At 38.7% G+C, this 22,277-nt stretch overlaps 2 protein-coding genes across 3 annotated transcripts in view; one reads left to right on the forward strand and one right to left on the reverse strand.

Annotated features, from left to right (window-relative positions):
* Window positions 1–2,646: 2,646 nt before the first annotated feature.
* On the forward strand, window positions 2,647–11,561 carry mpl (MPL proto-oncogene, thrombopoietin receptor). The gene is made up of 12 exons (XM_053322796.1): window positions 2,647–2,806; window positions 5,951–6,071; window positions 6,239–6,414; window positions 7,437–7,594; window positions 7,972–8,119; window positions 8,242–8,356; window positions 8,682–8,851; window positions 9,392–9,534; window positions 10,049–10,208; window positions 10,492–10,573; window positions 10,838–10,925; window positions 11,085–11,561. The coding sequence occupies exons 1-12, from the start codon at window positions 2,707–2,709 to the stop codon at window positions 11,556–11,558; spliced, it is 1,935 nt and encodes a 644-aa protein (XP_053178771.1). The 5' UTR covers window positions 2,647–2,706; the 3' UTR covers window positions 11,559–11,561.
* Window positions 11,562–12,987: 1,426 nt separating this feature from the next.
* Window positions 12,988–22,277, reverse strand: part of ddah1 (dimethylarginine dimethylaminohydrolase 1) — a 70,655-nt gene continuing 61,365 nt past the window's right edge. For both annotated transcript variants that reach the window (XM_053322804.1, XM_053322803.1), the window contains 2 exons: window positions 18,269–18,412; window positions 12,988–15,024 (listed from right to left, as the gene is read on the reverse strand). In XM_053322804.1, the coding sequence (XP_053178779.1) occupies window positions 14,908–15,024; window positions 18,269–18,412 (261 nt within the window). In that variant the 3' untranslated portion in view covers window positions 12,988–14,907. The remainder of the gene's footprint in view (window positions 15,025–18,268; window positions 18,413–22,277) is intronic.

Below are 22,277 nucleotides of genomic sequence, written 5' to 3' on the forward strand. Positions count from 1 at the left end.
ACATTTGAAGGGGATCTTTTAGCAGACTGCAAACCCACCATGCCCAAACATCAACAAAAAAAGTCTCAAAGGAAATAATACCACTTAAGATTAGAAATGAAAACTATGTTTCTGCAAGCATCCTGTTTTTTAGTACCATCCCTGCATGGCTAGTTGGTTAGGTTTAGGGTTATTATTTTTATCAGTCAAAAAACAGATGTCATATAAGATTTCTAGGTAATTTATGCAGCAACAGTTTCCACCTATGCTGTCTGTGTTGGAAGAGATCATATCAGTCTGTGGTCAATAGTACAAGTCTGTTTTCCGCATGTTTACACGTTTAATTTTGTGTGTGCCACTTTTTTTTTCTTTTTTTTCTCTTTTTGAGCATGAAAACATCTCTGAATTAACAGAAACCCCTCTTTGGTTGGATATAATACAGTCTGAGTCCGTCTAGATTTCACTTTTAAAGCTTTCCAGAGCTGTTGGGCTTAAACACATTTTCTGTTTTCAGAGATTTCTAAGGCTCAAAATATTGGACACAAGAAAAAAGACTTAATTTTACACATTACTGATGCACAGTTTTTGTGTAAATGGGTCACAGTGTGTATTTTTTAATTTTAATCCCTGAACACATGTAGTTAATATCAACAGAGTTTCATTGTACATCATCTTTTGTCATCTTAATCTTACAATTAATTACATCTCATGTTCAGTGCTGCAAGAGAAAGACTTAAATCCAAATAATTTACTTTAAAGTGTGGATTTTTATAGTACTATGCATGCAAATATGCAAGATTATAGAATAGTTTGAGGATAAGAGACATAAATAGAATAATTATATACCAAAGTTACAGTAGAAAGAAACTGTAGTTTTACATTTGATCATGTTTTTTCTGCACTCTTAAATATGATCAGTCTGAAACAGCATTTCAGATGTACAGGTTATTTCACTGGCGTATGCAAAGCAAATGAATAAATAATAAGTCCTCATATGAGGGAGTATGGTGCTTGGGGATATAGTTAGAGAAGTTGGAGAACAAATGGCACTTGGGGGGTTTAATGTATTGGTTTAGGGTATTGAAGTGTTGTTAAAAAACACTGTTTGGCAGGATAACAACCCTGGAAAGGAGGTTGTGCTCAGCTGAGAGAATAGCATCTGAGGAAGAAACAGTTTTTTGATAACAGATGAGCGGTAGAGTTTGCCAAGCGGAAGAGGAAGTGGCTAGGGTGGGTTTCAGCCTTTGGCAACCTTGAGGCTTTTCTCAAGAAGTTGGGTGTTTATAAATGGCTGCATTATCAGGTGGTTGGGATCCAAGCATCTGTAGGACAGTCTTAGGGCTTCTCAGTTAGCACCAGCACTGAACCTTACTCTTTGTATGTGGATCACTGAATTGCCCTGATTTGGTTGTTGATGATTTGTCAAAAGTCTGGATTTTCATATAGACATCAATAGAAAACCGTTTACATTTATGACTCTTGGATGAGAATGTGGAGATAAAGGGTGTAAATGATAAAAACATGATCAGATCTGTTCAAAAATGATTAATTTACTCACACAGTAAAGTGCAATTAAATAAAAAAGGGAATCAATCCAAATTGACTTTGAGATATTTAAATCAATACATCATTTAGAAGTCTCTGTTATCAGACTAACAGAACCTTTAAAAAATCTGGGTTTTCTTGTTTCACCATTGGAGATACTTGGAATGATACACATATCTTATGAGAGCTTTTGAAAGGTTTTAATTTCATAGTCAATGTCAGGGGTGTGCTCAGGTTTAAATTAACTCCTACCGTGGCTGCTAATCATCAGTGCAATCACCATCATCTATGTTCTAATCTTCATTTTTGCTCACCACTGATGTAGTATTACCCGTCTGTCTAGATGAGCTGCTATGCTTGAAGAATAGTACCCTGCTGGTGCACACTATTCTTGTGCAGTACACAAGGATGTAGTAAATTATCAGAGAAAATAAGTTGTTTGGGCAGGCAAGCTTCATAAGCATAAGCTCTTTTGTGTTCTTCATCTGGAGACATTTACATGCACTAAATTTCCTTATTCCAGAAAAAACAGCTGTTGCATGGCTAATGAAAATAAATATCCCACTAATATTTCTATTTACATGCAGATGGTTTTCAGGGTTTCCCTCAACTCAAGTGAGAAGAGGAATTACAAGATCTCCACAGGCAATAAGGTGTGTGATTTATATGGATAGCCAATAAATTTGAAGCTTGTTTCCACTTGAAGAGTGTTTGCCACTCCTATGATTTCTGAAGTTTATTAGCCATTTGCTAGTGTTTAGTTTCTCACCATGTCATGAATAAATAAATATAAACATAATGTCCTTATAATTTGGGAAACATTATTTATAATAAGAAAGTAAGTGCAGACAGGGCCAGGTGACAGAAACATGCACATGGTATAGTTTTCAACAGTAACGACACCTCCCTACTATATGTGCTATTCTTCACTCTGAATCATGCCTCCCAAACTGCCTTTTTTGGTGCTTATTTCCACTGTACACAGCCTGCTTCCTGCTCAAACACAACCTGTCATGATGGGCCCACCCCTCAGCACTGCTCACCCGTATCTACGGCATGCATCCATGCCCACTCAAAACCATTCACAACACACACAATGCACATACACAGGCATGTGCTGTGTTGGATGAATTAGTTCAAGTGCCATGGTGGTTTAGCATAACTAACATAACTCTATGCACCATGAATTTTCCCTGCAGGTGGAAGACACTCCTCAGCTTGTGGATACAAGTGGTCTTCGTTCCTGGGAAACTCTGTGTGGATGGTCATCTTTCAAGGGAAGGTAGGGCTTATGGATAGTTAATGTTTATACAGGTGAACTACAATCTGAATCACTTCCAATTCAGCCCAATTAATAGCAGTTTATTCCTTGTTTACTGTTTTTACACTAAAAATGTTCTGTATTAACCATAATATAACCTCCAGCTCCCCCAATGTTGTGTTTTTGATTGATGTGTCATGGGTTAGACATGTGTTAATTAAATTGTTGGTGCAAGTTACTATTTTTAACAGTATTTGAGTCGGGATTGTGTGGGATGAGTAAAATGGCCCCAGTTGTAGATTTGTAAGAAGGGAAATAAACAATACTGTAAAAAATAAAAATTTAGGCAGTAAGTGCAACAGAATGCCAATTCAAAACCCCACTGACAAACTTCTTATTAGTATTTTTACTTGATCTCGACATCAAAGAATGTATTGTATCAAGAAATTACTGCAATACTTTGAATTACTGTTGTAATCATTACAGTTAAGACTAGTCGTGAATGCTATCTAGTTGACTACTTAGGTTAACAATGACAAAGTTTGGGTGCTGAGCTTGCATTAGCTTGTAGTTTCAGTTGGTCTTTTTGATTCAATGCTCACAAACCTTTTCAGTGGGACAATTTGATTTAGGAGGGATATTGTTTTTATAGCACGCTCTACTGCTTGTAAAAACCTAGAAAGTTACCTAACAGGTTTCTCTCTCGAGGATCTGTATCAACTTGCCTACAATAAAAGGCGCCTTTCAACAGTACATCACACAATATAAATTAGATCAGGCTCTTGACCCCATGGTAGTTAAGTTGACAGATGGGGCAGAGAGCTGGATGGCAGACGAGGATCAGAGTTTGGTAAAGTGTGTAGATGTGATTAAGTTCAGAGAGATATGATGGTGCCAGGTTGTGAAAGGTCTTGAAAGTGAGGAGTAGAATCTTGAAGTCAATGCGGGATTTGATAGGGAGCCAATGAAGTTGCTGCAGGGCAGGAGTGATGTGTTCAATAGAGGGAGTTCTGGTTATGATATGAGCGGCTGCCTTCTGGACTAGTTGGAGTGTGTGAAGAGATTTCCGTGGAAGACCAGGAGAGAGTTACAGTAGTTCAGACGGGATGTAATCAGGGTGTTTACCGGGATAGCAGTGCAGGTTGGTGAAAGTGAGGGACGGAAGAGGGATGGAAGTATGCAGACCGAATAACGTTATTGATGTGGGCTTCGAAAGATAATGTGCTGTCCAGGATGACACCCAGGCTCTTCATATGGAGGAACAGTGGAATTGTTGATGGACATGGAGAAATTGTTGAGTGTTGCTAAGGTTGATCTGGTACCGATGAGGACCTCAGTTTTGTCGCTGTTGCGTTCAAGAAAGTTGAGTGAGAGCCATGATTTAATTTCCAGTAAGCAGTCCGATAGCGCTGTGGGGGAGTGGAAATAGGCTTAGTGGAAAGATAGAGTTGGGTATCATAGATAAATAATGAACAGTAGGGGGCCAAGGACATAGCCCTGGGGAACACCACTAGAGACTGGAGAGAAACCAGATCTCAGGTTCTTGAGTTGATCAAACTGTGTGCGGCCAGAGAGATATTATCTGAACCAAGCCAGAGGGATGTCAATGATTCCAATGGAGGCTAATATGTCCAGGAGGATGTCAGGTCGAGGAGAACCAGAATGGAGAGTAGTCCAGTGTCACATGCCATCAGGAGGTCATTGGTGATTTTCACTAGGGCTGTCTCAGTGCTGTGGAGGGGACAGAAACCAGACTGAAATTGTTCATAGAGATTGTTGTCAGACAGATGGGTGTGGACCAGAGCTGCAACAGTTCTTTCTAGTATTTTGGAGAGAAATGGCAGGTTTGAAATAGGACGAAAGTTTTTCAAATCATTCGGATGGGCGCCAGGTTTTTTGAGTGTTGGAGTTATTGCGGCAGTCTTTAGTGATGATTGAACAACACCAGAAGTCAGTGAGGAATAAATGATGTCAGTTATTAATGAGGACAGAGCAGGTAGGCAGACTTTTACCAGTTGGGTAGGTAGGGGGTCTAACAGGTAGGTAGATGATTTGGATTTATGGATGAAACCAGTTATTTCAGAGACAGTTGGCAGTATGAAGCTGACGAGCGGAGAGCTGAAGGAAAATATAGGCAAAGAGTGCAGGGAGGATGAAGAGGTATTTGAAGCAGTCAGTGTCTGGTGGATATTTTCAATGTTGGCATTGAAGAAGGTCATGAAGGCATCACACTGTGTAACTGTGAGTAAGTGAGGTGGTAGAGCATCCGGTGGTTTCAGAATATTGTTGAGATCAGAGCACATTACTCCAGTTCTAAAGTCTTTACACTGGCTCCCAGTCAGCTATAGAATAGATTTTAAAGTTCTGCTACTGGTCTACAAATCACTGATTTAGGTCCAGAATACATACATGACATGTTAGTAGAATATAAACCCAGTAGAGCTCTGAGATCGACTGACTCAGTTCAGATAGTTGAGTTCAGACTAACCATGGTGAAGCAGCTTTTAGCTGTTATGCTGCACACAACTGGAACAAACTACCAGCAGAACTGAAATCAGCCCCAACTGTGAACATTTTTAAAACCAGGTTCAAAACTCTTCTCTTCTCCTGTGCTTATGATTGAGCTCTTTTAAAGCACTTTACATTTTAATCTTTCATTTGCACTCTATGTCCTTTTAATGATTTTAAAGCAAATCATTATTTTATGCTGCAATCTTATATTTAATGCTCTATTCTAGCATTTTATTTCTCTCTTTCTATTTTTCTGTCCTTATTTTTATTATTAGTGTGGGGGGTGGGGGGTGGCAGCTTAATTGTATGTTTTAATGTTTCTCAAATTACATGTTTTTCTGTTTTATGTAAAGCACATTGAGTTGCCATTTTGTATGAAATGCGCTATATAAATAAAACTGCCTTGCCTTGTGGTCTTGGCTGAAGAAAGAGCATCCTTGTATTAAAGTATGTGATTATAATACATTTCTTTGTAAACTGCTTGGCTGGTTTTTACATAAAGGTGCTCCAAAGGTGAGCAGGAGGCAAATTGTAAAGCACTTTTGATATATAAATGCAGTCATTTACTTGTAGGAATTGTTGATACATGCATTATTCAACAAGTGGTGATGTGTTTATGATTATGGGTTTTTTTTAAATGTATTTCTCTGGCAGATATTTTGCTCTTCAAAGATGAGCAAGATCCTAAATGTTTCACCTTGACAGAAGATGATTTCACCTGCTTTGTCGAGACCCAAGACAATAGGACTTATGATTTTTTCTACAAGATTGACAAGTATGTTATATACAGTAAATCTGTTGTTTCCTTTAGAACCCACAGAATAATATTGTTTTATTAGTCACTTGAAAAGCCCTCTGACATGGACTTGTTTGACTGATGCTGCACAATTTCAGTTTGATTGATTGATTGACCTCAATGTCTATCGTGTTTGTCTAATCTAGAGAATCAGACAAAAGATGTGATATGTCTGTCCAGAGCACAGAAGAAGGAACTATCCTCCACATCTGCTCATTTCCTCCCTTAGATGTTTACTTGAGTGTGGACATACACCTTAAAGTGGTGGAGCGCAACACCAACAGCACCCTCTGCAATCGGATTGTTTCTGTGGAAGACCATTGTAAGACTTTGTTTTTTCTTCATTTTACAATGTTTCCTTCCTCAACAAAAGAAACTGTAAGCTATGGAAATAGATTTTTACCTAGCAGAAGAAAGAGATGTGCATGATATGTATACATTTACCGTATTAGGATTTAGGCACCATTTTTACTTTTATGTAGGCTATATTCAGAATTTGTTTTGTTTATGTTAACATCTCCGATAACCAGGCAGTTAAGGAAGTCAGTATTTATTGGATGCAGGTGTTGAATTGTGTGAGAGGAAGCATCACTACAAATCTCACAGCAGCCGCCCCTCAGTGGGCCCCTCAGTGTAGCAAATAGTGACTACAAACACAATATTTCAGCTTCATATTTTCAACTTCATTCAAGCCCACACAGTTCTCACTTTGATTTTTAACTGATGAAGATCTGAGGACCGAAACTGAATAACAAAGTGAGTTTTTGATCTAACACACCTGTCACTTATGGAGTGAAATAACTTTTTTGAAATTATGACTTTCATCCTCCCATAAATACATCGACCAATCCATCCACAAAGATGATGCAGTTCATCCTTGTTATGTTGGTGTGACAATAATCGAGTGCTTTTGATTCCTACTTGTCCTTGCTCCTCTCCATGTTCTAAAATTACAGATACGTATATAACCTAAACAATGAAAGAATTACAAAAGGCTTTTGTAACTTTTATATTATAATATATTCTTTTATAAGTCAAACTCCATGAAGTCAACAAATCACTATACTACAGTCTCATGTCTGGATAAAAAAACCCCAAAAAACCAAAAACAAATTTCGCTGTGTGTCAGGAGTTCTTAATGTCTCTTCAAAGTTAAGCTAAGGAGTAAATGAAGATGTTCCATTTGTCGAATGTAAACTAGGGGACTTAAGTCCCTCCAATGTGTCCTGGGCCTTTCCCCATCACTAAGATAATGCACAAAGGGGCCTCCTCACCTGTTACTTAAACACCATTTAATTCTGTAATGTTTACTCCCTATTTTTTCCCCAAATGCATTGTCTCTAGTACTCCTGGATCCCCCCTTCAATGTGTCTTTGCTCCAAAATGACCAGGCTGGACAGCTGCAGGTTTCATGGCGCACAAAGTTGTCAATATACTGGGAGGATAATGTGCAGTATAAGATTCGATACTCTTCCAAGAGACTAGGAGAGAAGACAAAACAGGTACACAAACTCTTCAGTAAATGTATTTTTCTAAAATGACTTCTCATATCAAACTTGCACATATTGTATGTAAGCATACATTTTCAATGTAATTTAAGTAGCATGTTATAGTTGCATGCTAGTTAGTATGATGGTCTTTTGTCTATCAACATAATATTCCATTAGATGGTTGGCTATTGGATTGATAAATAATAATAATTTATTTATTCTAACTTAGAAAAACATGTTCATTTCAATAAACTTTGCAACAGATATTATTTTAGCTCATTTAGGACTATTCTGATATGCCTTCACCTGTAGGCTTGTTTTGGTAATTACAGTGAGTATATAGTTCTAATAGTATTATTCAAAATCTACAATGTTTGTGGTTTCTACAGGTCAAGAAGTTGTTAAACACAGTGGTAACTCTGGTACCAGGGGAGGAGGTTGAGGTCCAGGTCTCAGTCAAGTCTGCCAACAGAGAAGATGCAGGACACTGGAGCCACTGGTCACCCCCTGTGCGAGCTGTGGCTCCCCAAAGTACAGGTGTGTCTAAGAAAAGCTGAGTGAATGACGGGCAAATAAATTCTCATCCATCCACATCTTATCCCCTGACCCTTTTCTGTCAAATATGCAATACTTCAATAGGACATTTCTTCTCTTTTCAGATGATATTTCTCTATTGTGCTATACATCTGACCTGCAAAACATCACCTGTCAGTGGAATGGGAGCAGATACAGCATACAAAATGAGTACAAACTTTTCTACAAGATGAGTCTGAGGTAACACAAAATATGCATGTCATTCCATCTCTTTGTGCTAATATAACAGCATGTTTTATGTTTTAGTTGAATACCAAGTTGTTGTATTTGTATTTCATCCTAAGTAAATAATAAATATCCAGCATTACTTTGAATAACAAAGGCATAATGTTGCAATTAGTTATCTTTTTACTCTCATCATCCCTATCATTCTGCATTGGTTACTGCTCAAAAGAGCGTAAAAGTAAACCAATGTGTTTGGTCTTTGAGTTATATTATATGAACACAAAATTGACGTACACTTTGTTGGCTGTGTTTTGTTGACATGATAATATTAACATTGCAGTGGTGGCTTGGGCTGGAGAGAATGGGAAGAGTGTCTGGCTGACGGGGAGCTGACTGAGCGGTGCAGTTTCCATGGAGACGAGTCCAGAAAAGTCAGGGTCAAGCTCAGCAACACTCGAGCTCCACTCAACAGAACCTTCTTCAGTCAAGAGTTCACTCTCAGCAAGATCAGTGAGTGACTATTCTTTACTTTGTTCCCTTTGGATCTGTGTTGTTCCACCTCTTGATTTGATTTATTAACTACTCAGTCTACTGGTGATGTGATTAATTAAAATCGGACAAAAATGAGAATCAAAATAGTCCTCTAATGCCATCCTTTTTTAGTCAAATTGCAGTTTTAGTCGCAGGTTAATTCATGGGAAAGGTAGCATATGCTCTGAGAAGTCTAAGCAGTTGTAAACCTGAGATATTTATAATGGTTATTTTGTTAGTGTGTATATTGCTCATATGTCTGCCTTTCTCATACATTAATCAAATATCAAAAACATCTGTTCAAACACTGGATCATATAAAGGGATTTGTGTTTGATTTGTGACCTTTTTCAGTTAGCAGATAAGCTCTGGAGCTTGAAACCTACAACCTGCTGTATTTTTTAGTTAATGTCGTAGAAACAGCCCAAATTACATTCTCTTGCTTGAAGTGCTGATTGTCTTTGGTTCCATTCATTGCTTTGTCTGTTGATAACTTGTTGTGTGTGCTTTTTGCTATTAGTTAAAACATCCCCACCGGGACATCTGAGAGGAGCACCCAAGAAATTTAAGTTGTGCTTGCAATGGGAAGTTCCTCTTCTGTCTCTGTCAGCTCACCTGCAATATGAAGTCAGCTACCAAATCAGAGGGGGTGAAGCATGGATGGTAAGATGACAGCTACAGAGGGGCACACCCTTTCATATTGTTTTATTTGATTATGTCAGGATTTTTTGTTCTTTTGCATTTCATGTAGTAAGTGTTCATGCTAAAAATTTCCCTCATACCTGTTTCATTTGTATTTATTTATTTATTTTTTTGCTATAGTCATACTCAAAATAGCATCTTTCAAATTATTCTGAAGGGATTAGTTTTGTTTGTAAAAGAAAAAAAGAAAAAAAAAAAGAGAGCCACAGTGTCATTCTTGAAATTAACACCAGATGATGCCAAAGTGAGGAATCCAAAAGTAGAAAATCAGAAATATGATGTGTAAACACATAATAGTATGGGAAAAAAGTTTTGTGAAAATACATCAGAAAAGGTCTTTTAAAAAGTAAGGAAATGCAGCATGGTGAGGGGATATATACTGCTATGCAAAAGCAATTGTGAGAAAATGCAGTCAGATCACTAAGATTTCATTGTTTTTAACATTTAACATTCTCAACAAGTTTTCTTTCCTCAGACGGTATCCCTAAAGGGTCCAGAGCCTGACACGTGTCTAGAGGTGCCAACAGGTAGCAGGTACAGAGTTAAGGTCAGAGCTAAACCTAATGGATCCATTTACTCGGGCCAGTGGAGTGACTGGTCAGATGTGCTCACTGGACACACCCCTACTGACATAAGTAAGCTCACAAATTAGTGTAAATGTTGATTTTGTATTAATTTAGTAGTTTCCATCAGTTTTGTATAATTACAGTTGCTGCTATTTTATAAGATCTTCAACAAGTAGTTTACATAACATTGGTTGTGTGATAACAAAATGAATAGTAGCATGTAAAACAAATGCTATACCTTGATATATTCAAATATTAACATTAAACAAATATGAAATGCAATTCTTTGTTACTTTGAATATAATTATTGGACCCCATTCAATGCATAATACAACATGAGCAACCGTTACAGGCACTTGGCTCGTGCTGTGTATCCCTGTCATGATGCTGATTTCTGCATTCATCTTCGTTTTCTTGTTCTCCACATACCTCAGGTAAGATCTTTTCACAACACATTCAGATCTATCACGTCATAGGAATTCTGAACTGTGATCATTTCTTCCATTTTTTCTTAAATTGATTTGAATTTCTACAATATCATTACTTCACCTTTTTTGTAGTTTTCTGACATTTTATATAATATAAAATCTGCCAATCATTACTTATTATTAACATTATATTACCAAAAGGTTTAACCTATTGTTTTACTGACTGGATTCACTGTATTGTTTAATGTTTATTTTTACATCTTTTTATAGAAAGCTCAAGCATTATTTCTGGCCACCAGTGCCCAACCTGGACAAAGTCCTACAAGGCTTCCTGACAGATATCAACAGGCAGAAATGGGTAAATTAATTAACCACTGTTATGATACTCGTGCAAAACTTGAAGCATTGAAGGGTACAGACTAGAACACTTTGGCACAGTTCCAGTATAGTAAAATTTGTGTCACTGCCATCAGTTGAAATAAGTAATGAAGTAAGGTCATTTATGCTCACACCACAGGATTGTCCAGTCACTGCAAAACAGTGCCCTGAGGAAACCACTGCATCAGTGGTGGAGGTCATGTCTGAAGCTGAGATCTCAGAGCTGGGTAAGCCACTAGATGAATCCACCCAGCTCCTGTCACCAGGGGGAAGCTACTGCAGCATAGAACAGGCAGAAGGGAGCCTTGGTACGCAACCAGAAGTCATTCCAGACTATGTGACCCTTAACAGAAACAGCGTCATTCTTTTCCCAAAAGCAAACAATTATATCTTTGAGCAGGTTGTAGAGAAAACAGACGTGGAGGTGAGCAGTGAGGTCCTTCAAACAACATGTCACTGCACTGATGAGTCAGTCTGTGTCCCACCTTGCTTATGCAATGACTTTCTTAACCATTCCTACTTGCCTTTGGCTGAGCTTGCTGACAAACTTGACCCCAATGTCACTGCTACAAGGGGGCCAGGCAACCTCTATACTAATTTTCCCTGTAGCTAAATATACAGCACAGGAAGTTGAGGTATCTTTTGTCCGGCTAGAGCAGATAGTATACTATGCATTTTCAAATTTAAATGAGTTTGCTGTAAGTTGATACGGCTATATAAATCCATGTTTACTAATTTTTTTGAAGCTTGCCCCATGACTTAGCAAAGCTGTGTTAGCATCTTTCCACAGTATGATGGGTGTTTGATCATGTCTTATATCACATGGTATCATGCCACTAACAAGCCTATGAGATTTGTATATCAGTTAAAGCTTTTGGTTCAAATGCTTTTTAAGGTATTTTAACATATATTATCTTTATATTTGTACATAGGTGCCTAAGGTTTCCCCCATATCAGGATGGATGGTGTATATATCTACTGCTGTATGTTTTTATGTCCACTAGAGGGAACCGTAGCTCCCAAGGTACTTTTGAGAGACTGCAGGACAATATTCAACTCTTTGGCTTTGGTTATCAAGATGACTGTATTGTATAGTATTTTTTTATCTTTATCAATTATTATCCAATTAGCAATAGTTGGTGGTTTTGAGAGTGTTGTTCTGCGCTTTAGAGTAACCTGGAATGTTTTAAGTGAAAAAAGGAAGGAAAAAAAGGTGAAGGCATGAGAACTTTGGACTATTACAATAACGAGGTGTCTATTTTTAAAATGTAACACTTGAATGTAACTTCTCAAATGTACATCAGTTAATGTTATACATTTGACCATATGCTGAATGTGTGTGTGTGTGTGTTTTAGAGCCTGCTTGATTGTTTGTTGTTATATAATCATTAACTCATTTATATTGTACACATCTTTTGTGGATTTGTTTTTGTTTTTTGTATGAGTTTAAAGAATTCCAGTTAAGGCTGACATGAATTTGAGGTGTTAACAGAATATTTACTACTGATCATTTCTTAACCATCATCTCCTTCAATACAACTGAAACAAGCTCTTAATCCATTATGCATTACATTATAACTTGAGGATTTTGGCAATAAATATCAATAAGCTTTTTTCTTCCCAAGTGTTTCTTCTTTGGAGTGAACCGTTTCCCAGCACATGTCAAACCATAACATGTGAGGCACTTCCCAGTCTCCAACCAAGCAACAGCTGCACTGTGGTGTATGTGCATTTCTGGGTCACTAGGTGGTGGTATTGTATTTACAGTATATTTGGTGAGTACCTCACTGTGACGATAAGTGTTATTCTACACGAGTGAAAATGAGACCAGATTGATTGTGGCCAGGTTCAGGTTTGATTTCATCACACCTGATGAACCCTCATTTCACTTCCACCATGATCTGTGTTACTAACCTTGTTTTGAGGTTAATACCTGTAAATATAAGACAAGACAAGAGCTGTAATATGACATTAAAGTCAGGCATTGAATGACTGGGGCTCATTTAAACCTGAATTTTAAAAAAAAGCACAACACAGTTGAATGCTAGATGTGTTACTTTATTACACATATTAGACGCAAAGGCTCTTTTGTCAGACAACTAAAATAAGTATTACTCACAACTTGTATGAAAACCAAGAGACCTGAGTTGGACCATGGGCAATCACAACATCATGACTACTGGAATGATTGAGCAGATTAGTAAAAGGATTAGTGGAAGCCCTCAACAAAGAATGGACAGTGGGGAAAGATTGTATTTTCAGAGCTGTTCAACCAAAGGGTGATTCATAGAACTACATTCAAAACAACGGATGTCACGTTTAGGTAAAAGGACTATGCTTCCCTAAAACCCAAAAGTTGACACACTGACCAGACAGAGAATGAATAGTCTTGCCTGGCTCAAATTTCTGCAGCAACTGCGTGAGAATGAGAACTGGATGTTCTGCAACTATGCGATCACCCTGCATCCAGCCAGCCGCCTCCTGTAAAATATACTACTAGTGTCACACTTTAACGACAGGCCATCACATCCACAGTGTTAGCCAGACTGTATGATATCATGACCATAAATTAGCCCAGAATTGTCTATGAGGCAATAGCGAAGGGTGGGAGAAAGCAAGTGAGACAGTAGAGAGAAAGACAGAGAAAGTTTAAGAGTCAGTGTTTACTAGCGTACAAGCCTCTCCTCCCAACAGGAATTCTTTCCATGTTTCATCACTGCCCGCTTGCCCATAAGCAAAAGTCTATTGAGGGAGGTTGAATCACCTCCTGATGTCATTTCCTCAACTTTCACTTACAATCACATTGAGAAATAACACGTTTTCAGACGTGATGGGCTTTAACGTGTACAGTACACATGCTTATGCATTTCACATTTACGGGCCAAGCAACAACAGTGATAAGGCCACTAAAACAGAGCTCATCAACAACCTTAAAACTCCTGCTGGCAGCTAACATTGTGAAGACACATGGAAACATACGCCAAACGAGGCAAGTTAGCTTGTTCTCCACACTGTGCAAACTCTCACTGCAGTCACATTTGGTGCTACTGGATTTAGTGGAACAAATATCATTTTCACAGCATGCTCTTTGACAGTTTTGGAGTAGAAACTGCCAGATGGGGGGTGGGGGGGGGATTCCAGTGTAATACACAGCACAGGCAGAACCAGTGGTGTGAGGAAAATTACAGAGCCTTCAAAAATCATAAAGCAGTAGTAAGGTCATTGGTTTTCTGTAGAGGCATTGTGCATTAAAGGAACAGTGGTGGAATTATGAAAACATACATTTTCCACACATAACTTTTATCTATCCTCTTCGGAGTTGGCACAGATTATTAATCAGTCGTTTCCACTTTGTTTTTTATCAAATTTGCATCCCCACATGAATCTAAATAAATGCTAACCTGGAGGGATGCAAATTTCCACAAATTATATCACTCTAGCCTCGATTAACAGGTTAATTTTAGCTTTTAAAGCTGGTGGTAATTATTCAGCATCATTCAAAAACTGTCTTCAGTAACGTATAATGGATAGTAGATAGTAGATCAGTAGTTATGAAAGGTAAAAGTACCTCAGGTCTCAATGGCAGCACCTTCAATACCAATCACAAAATCATAGTAAATCACCAAAAAACCCCAAAACAATCATAACACTGTGTTCGCATCAAAAGCTAATTTCTCCAAAGGGGTTTTCAAGAATTGTATTTGAAGAATAAGAAATAAAAACAGAAAATATTAAAGTGAAAGAAAACAACTACAATATGTCCTAATACTGAAATCAATAAAGTCTCAATTGTTCTACTGTTCTTCAGGAGACATAGATTACCTGAAACTAATACTGTTTTGTGTCAAATCAACTATTCATTTTTAAGACTTTCACTAAACCTTGGGATCCTTTGTGATTGGGTACAGGCTATGCTTGGGTAGCATGCACTCTCACTAGGAGAAACCCCCTAGTGAGCGCGCTCAGTTATTGGCCTTCTTGTTGATGAGCACAGAGCAGCATGTGAGGGCTCCATCCACTTTGCACTTCTCCATGTTGGACACAGGGATTAGCATGTAGTCCTTCAACTTGTCGAACATCTGTGGGACACACAGACAAAGCTGTTAGTAGAAATACTGATAATCAGGTCTTGTGAAATTCAACAAAATACCACTATGTTTATCTAAATAATTAGATCTACAATGTATTTGGGAAGTAAAAACCTGTCTTTGTACATTATAGAAATAATAAAATACAATAGATTTTGTGATGACAACAGCTGTTCCTGTTAAGCCTCCTGACTCTGTCTGTGGGTACCAGATCTGTGAGCCAGTATTGCAAGCAGTGACCAGCACAACCACAAGCTTGCTAGAAAAAGCTTAACTAGAGATCGAATGTCAGTAATAAACTGAAAGGGAAAACGAATGCAACACGTTTGTTTACTCTACTTGTCAACTTGTAATGGGCTGTGATATGAAAGCCCTGCAGAGGGACACAGATTTGAACAAGCATTGAAAAAGGTTTCCTGGTCTCCCGGCAAAATATATATATAAAGAGAATGGGAGTGAGAACTATTACGACATTCTCCAAAGACCCTCGTAAAGTAGTGTGTCACCCTGTGGACATTTTCCAGAAGAAAACCAGTGTTTTCCTACCAGACTTCCAAACCAGGATATTTTTCTCTTTAAACTCTCACTTCAACCCCACTGTGATACTGAGCTACGCCGTGCAGCACAGCCAGAGGGACCAACTAAACAAATTCTTATCTCATGATGCAATACGGCTGACGAAGCCTCTGGTGAACCAAATGCCATGTTTAAAGTCACCGCACTCATATGCCTTATTATAACTCTTGATTCTATTCTGCCCAAGACATTTTGTGTAGCATGGAGACTGACACATGAGGATGTCAGAGCTACTGAACAATGGTACTGCACTACTATACTGTACTGCCACTGTAAGACCATCATAATGCTTACAAACTGTGGGGTTATATGTAGATTTCCACACATTCTTGCACTATTTTGACATTAGCAGCATCATCAGTCATCATACCATCAGTGCTCTTTTCATGCTGGGCTAATTATAGCTGGTCTGAGATTCACTTTTTGGTCATATAAACAAAGGGTCAACTCAGGGAAGGTTGTGCTTTTGCATAACTTCTCCAAAACAACACGAGTAAATCCCCTGCTGTTTATAGCATCTCCGCCTCCAAAGTCTCTCTCTTTTTTTTATCATTTCCAGTCGAGTTCTCATTACTGTGGTTGAAATTTATGTCGGGTTGGGGGTGGCATGTCCCACACAGTAGGGGCGGTTATATTTCACTAGGCCTTTTGTCTGCTCAGTTTCTTTATCTCCAAACTGGGCCCTCTAAGGACCGTCGCCACTGCTAACCATTAAAGATGCCCTGTCTCCACCCCCTACGACCCTGCCAATCCTCTCTCATGACCCCCAGCCTTTGTTAATGTGGAACTCTTATGTAACTTCAAACTGCAAACTAAAAATAGGCCGGAGATTAGAACAGACAATGTTTAGAGTTTGAAAGCAATAGAAGTCTTGCAGAGTGTCTCGGTGATTGTGCTGAGAAATCTCTACATCTCATTGGAAGAACAAGCAACAAGTTCCCTTGGGAAAGATGTACCAACTAGAGATGTACTCTACTGTACAACACATGATGAGACAACTTTGATAAAAACCAACTCTGTTGGTCTTGTGCTATTAATATTTTTCCACTTTTCTTTAAGCTACCAACTCTTAAACACAGGTCTGGGACCATAACTGGGTTCCAGGCCAATTTGTGGTGGGTATTTCTCAAATATTGCTCCACATGGTCTGTAAAAAAGGTGCTATCAAAGCAGAGAGCATGCAATACACAAATAGATTGTATTATGCTCAAGTTGAATTCCCTCAGTTAATCTTCCTGGAAAAAACTGAGCCTTTACTGTAGTCCAAAGACGCATAATTTTGTGAATTCTTCCTTCTAAAAATAACTGGCGGAGGTTGGGGTTTTAACCACCGAGTACATTTTGAGGTCTGAGCACTGTCTCTGCAGATTGTAGGGTGCTGGGTTTGATCCTGTGAGAATCCTTTTGACTTCAGATCTGGACCCCAAAGCATCTAAATAACATGGCTACCGCTCAACCCTTCCAAACCCCAACAGACAAAGTGAGACAATAACATGTCATTCACAGTGCACTAAAGTGGATAACAACATGCAAGTGTTGTGAGTTAACGGCAAGTCTTACTGGTGTTTGCAAGACAGACAAAGGTCCTGAGCCAGAAGTGAACCAGGGGTCACAGACATAAGTCATTGCATAAGTGATTGCATTTTTAATAAAGGATTGAATGATCTTTGTATGTTTGTACATGAAAAAAAGTAAAATACTTAAAGCTGCAACAACTAATATTGTCATGTTATTTCATGTTAGGTCACTCATAATGTGGAACCCAGAGATAATTATCACCCACCTCTTTTCCTCAAGCTCTACGGAGTGTTTTAGCATCTTTTAGCTTATTGTTTTGGTTTTGTAGTCTACAACCAACCGCCCTCATCTCATCATTTTCACTCTTGAATTAAAAAGTTGTCATAAACTGACTATCTATTACCTGACAAAGTTAGCAGATAGCTGGTGCACATACTTAGCAGTTAAAGATCCAGACACTTTACTGAGAAGTGGCTGGATAGTGAAACAGAGCTAACAGGAGAGTGAATATTGGGCTTAAATTCATCAGGTAGTGAGAAACATGACTGTAAATGAATTCAAATGTTGATGCATGTCTGCTGGATATATAAATAGGTCACTGTTTGTCAACAAGTTTGCCATATCTTCTTCAAAGGTGATAAACTGTAAATGTTGTGTTTAGAGCTTGGTGTGTGGCCCAGAAGTGGCCAAAACTATGTTAATGGCAGTTTAAGACCTATTTTGATGATCAACAGTAAAAAATAACTCAGGCTCTGAGAAACAAAAAAATCTTTTTTCCTAAGACACTTTTAAAACTCTGGCTTTTAGTCTGTGGTTAGCCATTATTCAGAAAAAGGTCACTTCACATCAAACTGCAGGTTTCTTTGTTAAAACAGAGCGCTGGCTGTGGCTGAAATGCAGCGGTCTGTGTAAAACAACCACAGAGGTTGCAGGGTTTCCCTCTGTAGCCAGTTGTTTTTCTCAGAGGTCTGGACAGGATGAAAAGCAACAAAGGAAAGCACTCTTTAAATTTAAGCCAGTAAACAATTCTGTCTGTCCTGCCTTTGTTTCTTCCTCCCAAAGGTGCAACCTCAAATTGTAGATGAATGTGTGATTAAGGTCGTGTGATATTGTTCTTGTGTGTCCATGTGAAAAGTATTACCTTTGCACTTTCTGGATACTCCTCTGATGTACAGTGCAGAAGCACATGTCCCTTATTGGGCAGGTTCATGTAGACGGTGTTGGCAGCGAGGTCATCCGGCACCGTCAGTTTGTCATAGCGATGGTCGCTCATTTGTTGCATGATCTATGCACACACAGGTAAGAAACAGGAAGAAAATGAACATTGACGCAAATAAACAACAGCCTGTGAGGGTCCACATGCCTTTCAGAGAGACAGACAGACTATCAGACACTTTGAATCAGAAGCAAGGCCACAATACCAAAGGCAGCACCACATCCTTCTGCACGCCAAACCACTCTCGGGGCCTGGGGGGGCTTAATGGAGAACACAGGAGCAGACAGACATTCTTTCTCAGCAGATGTCATGTTATTTATGTAATCTGAAGGAGTTGAAGGTGGGACGGCCGAACGGGGGGAAAGAGGCTGAGAAGAGGCCCGTGTTGCCAAGTGGAAGTCGGGGGGTGAGGATGTTATGACCAGAGGAGAGGCAGGTGCCTCTTAATGTTTATGAGCAGAACATCTGCGGACGGATACCTCAGAGACGAGAAGGGGAGGGGAGGTGGAGAGCGAGTAAAAAAAAAAAAAAAATCCAAAGCATCAACATTCAGAAAAGGTATTTTGAGTAGTGAAATTTTTACCAGATATAGACCCCATGTATGTCTGACTGCTCCTTTCCCTTCTCTGTTTCTTTGTTTTTCTACTATTCATCTTTTTCTGTTCTCTCCTCCCTTGGTCTTTAATCATGGGTGGGATAGGATAGCTGTCTGCTAATGATTAACACTCATAAAAGGTCATCATTAACTTTAAATTATGAAATGATCGTACTCATAAAATTCAGCAAATGTCAACTTAACAGTTATGCTGTAACCAAAATGTGTGACGTGTGCTTGACGTATGTGCAAGTTTGGAGGAGTGGCTGTGAGCGAATGAGTGATGACACACAACTCAGCACAATGGGATTTGTGACTGAAGATGTTTTCATTTCACTTCCCACTGACTGGGCCTGCTGCAGTAGGGAGGAATGGGCTGTTTATTGAGATGGGGAAAGGCCTTTTCCTGCTTAGGTTGAATACAAATATGCATTACTTTGCATTTTATGACTTAGATTAAAAGCTAAAGAGACACTCATTCTACTTGACAAAAGAAATAATTATTTTTCATGTAAACAGATGTCTTTGCCAACTGATCCAACCCAATAGCAATATGCTGTTCTAAATTCACTGATTAGTCTTTCCTGGAAAATGTATTTGGCACACAGGAAGTGACACATTTCTTTCTGGCAACAGCAACAGTGCTTTGTTATAATGAATAGAAGAACAATTGTGCTGTTAATATGAGCAGCAAATCCCATCATTAAGTAGAGAACTCGAGGAAAAAGTCACAGGACTGACTTTCATCACTGCAGTATTGAACCTTTTTGCATTCATGACATTAGGAACAATGAAAAAGAAAAATCATGCTTCATCAAAAATGGACTGAAAATACAGCATCAAACTGTTAGAGTCAGTTATGATTTTGTGTCTGATAGCAATAATTCATTTTTGATTTATAAACTTAATTAATAGGCATCCAAATGACTGACAGTGCAACATCAATTAAATTAACCTGATAAGAGCTGACGTTGGGATTTCTGTGAGTGTGTGAGGGCTGCAGGGTGGAGTACAGGCAGTGTGAGTGTCTGTGTGTGTGTGTGTGTGTGTGTGTGTGTGTGTGTGTGTGTGTGTGTGTGCGTGTGTGAGCAGACCAGACACATTCCCAGGTCACTTGTGGGTGTGTTACGTGATTGCAGCAGCCCTAAATGAAAACACTGTCCATGTGCGTGACCGCCAACACTGTCTCTCACACACTGGGGGATTAAGAGTGGTAGAGGGGAGAGTAAACGTTGACTCCACCAAAGATCACAGTTGTTACTGCCTCACTCTATGTCTCTAAAACATCTCATTTTCGCAGTAAAAACAGTGAGGAAAAACTATTCGGGGTATAAGGAAAATGTCCTACAGCATAATTTCCTCGCTCACATGTAAAGTTCTGATCCGTGTAATTTAATTAAATACAAAGAAAATCAACTTGTCTAATGGTACAGCTGGTTCCCTGTTCATCGACAGTGAAACCAGATTACTAACTCATATATTTTTAAAAATTGAGTTCTTCATGGATACAAAGCTGAGGTATCCAGAAATCAAAATTTTAAGGCCCAGGTTATCTTCTCCAAGTATGTAACAACAAATGTAAAAATTGAGAACTCCAGCAGCCTCTACATAATCATCCTGGCACTGGGCTGAGCATAAAACTACAGCAAATCAGCAGCAACTCACTTCTTGACAGTGGCTGAGGTCCAGTAAATACACAGTGTGGCAACTAGGCAGCAGAAAGTGCTCAGTCAGAGCAGCTAAAACAAAATATTTACTGGAAGGTAATAAAATCCACCTCCTTGAGCAATGGGAATCTCAACCAGTTAAAAACACTGACAGTTTACTGGATTTGAAGCCCTCAACCGTGGTCATTAGCATAATCTGAATGTTGGCTCTTATTTGAAATATTTATAATGCTCATCGTACTAATCCCTCAGAGGAAGCCTTTAAAAGTTTTACAATACTTCTTTTCACTGATGAACAACAGCAGCATGTACAAGACAAATCCTACTTGAGACCGCTTTCAAATCCAGAGGGGAAATGAGGCTGAAATTACTTCCTGTTGATGTTTGACAAGATGTTGACTTTTCACTCTAGAAATATTATTGGTCCGTGTGGAGTGTTTATTGCTACACCCTAAGGTACTGACTAAAGGGTGACGAGGGGGGAAGGAAGGGGAGAGAAGGATGCAGGACAATGAGATATTGATACTGAGGAAAAGAACAGAATTTAGATCATTGCCCTAATGCCTTTCATGTGTTTTTCTTACTATCCAGTATTATTTTAGGTTTAGCAAAGGTCCAATACAGACATCATACACTGTGACCTAGAAGTTTGCAACCCCCAATGGGATCACAGGATAAGTGTGAGGGGTCACAAGATAAGAAACAGAAGGAAATATTTCAAATTACAACATTTTATTGCTCTTATATACTCTTTTTTACAGAATAAATGAATAATTTTATCTTGTCACTCTTCTAAAATTAAATACAATTTTAAAAAACAATTCCAAATCATTCTGTGGTGGGCTGGCAATTGACAGTGGGTCATAAATAGATCTTGCTTTGCTTTAACAGGTCATGAACCCGACAAGGTTGGGAACCAGTAACCTATGGTGTTGTATCAGCTCCTGCTGTCTGACACTGCAGCTCTGACTCAGAGACTCAGTGATAACATCATAGGCAAGGAAGACTAGTGCTCAAGTGCCATATATAGTTCCTTTCATCATAAAGTATTTTACATACTGTAAAACTCAGCAAATTTTAAAAGTTAAAAGTTTCCTGCTTATAGTGCAGTTTCCATGTTCAGATTATTTTGTAAAATCACTTATAGCATATATGGAAATATTGTAATCAAGATTTGGTTGTTAGACACAACCCATTCTGAGTCACAACTTTCACTGTGTTGTGACCTCAATAATTATTAAGTCATGTGTATATCTTTGAGATAAAGATCAAACACTGACCAGTAAGGAGTAATGATTTCATGAATCACACAGAGCTGAGTAAAGGGCTTAGTAGTGAGCTAAAGTCAGCCGGTGATTCCACTTTAGAGGGAACAGTGTGAGAGAGAAAAGGGAGTGGGTGCTGCAGCCTCTGACACAAGAGATATTTTGGGATGATGACTTCATGAGTGAAACTTGGCGGTGACAGCAGCAGATGGATGATGAAACTCATCCGGTCAGTGTGCATTCTCATCCTTGGGAGAGCTAAACACAGATAGGGGATTACATGCATGCCCACCTGGCCTACATTTCCTGACCCCCGAGAGGTCAAGAAATCCTGAATAGACTCAAACGAACTGCTAAAAAAGACTAAAAATGAACAGCTTTAACAACCAGATGATAAATACTACTAC

This window comes from Scomber japonicus, chromosome 7, assembly GCF_027409825.1.
Source record: "Scomber japonicus isolate fScoJap1 chromosome 7, fScoJap1.pri, whole genome shotgun sequence".
Taxonomy (NCBI): Eukaryota; Metazoa; Chordata; class Actinopteri; order Scombriformes; family Scombridae; genus Scomber; species Scomber japonicus.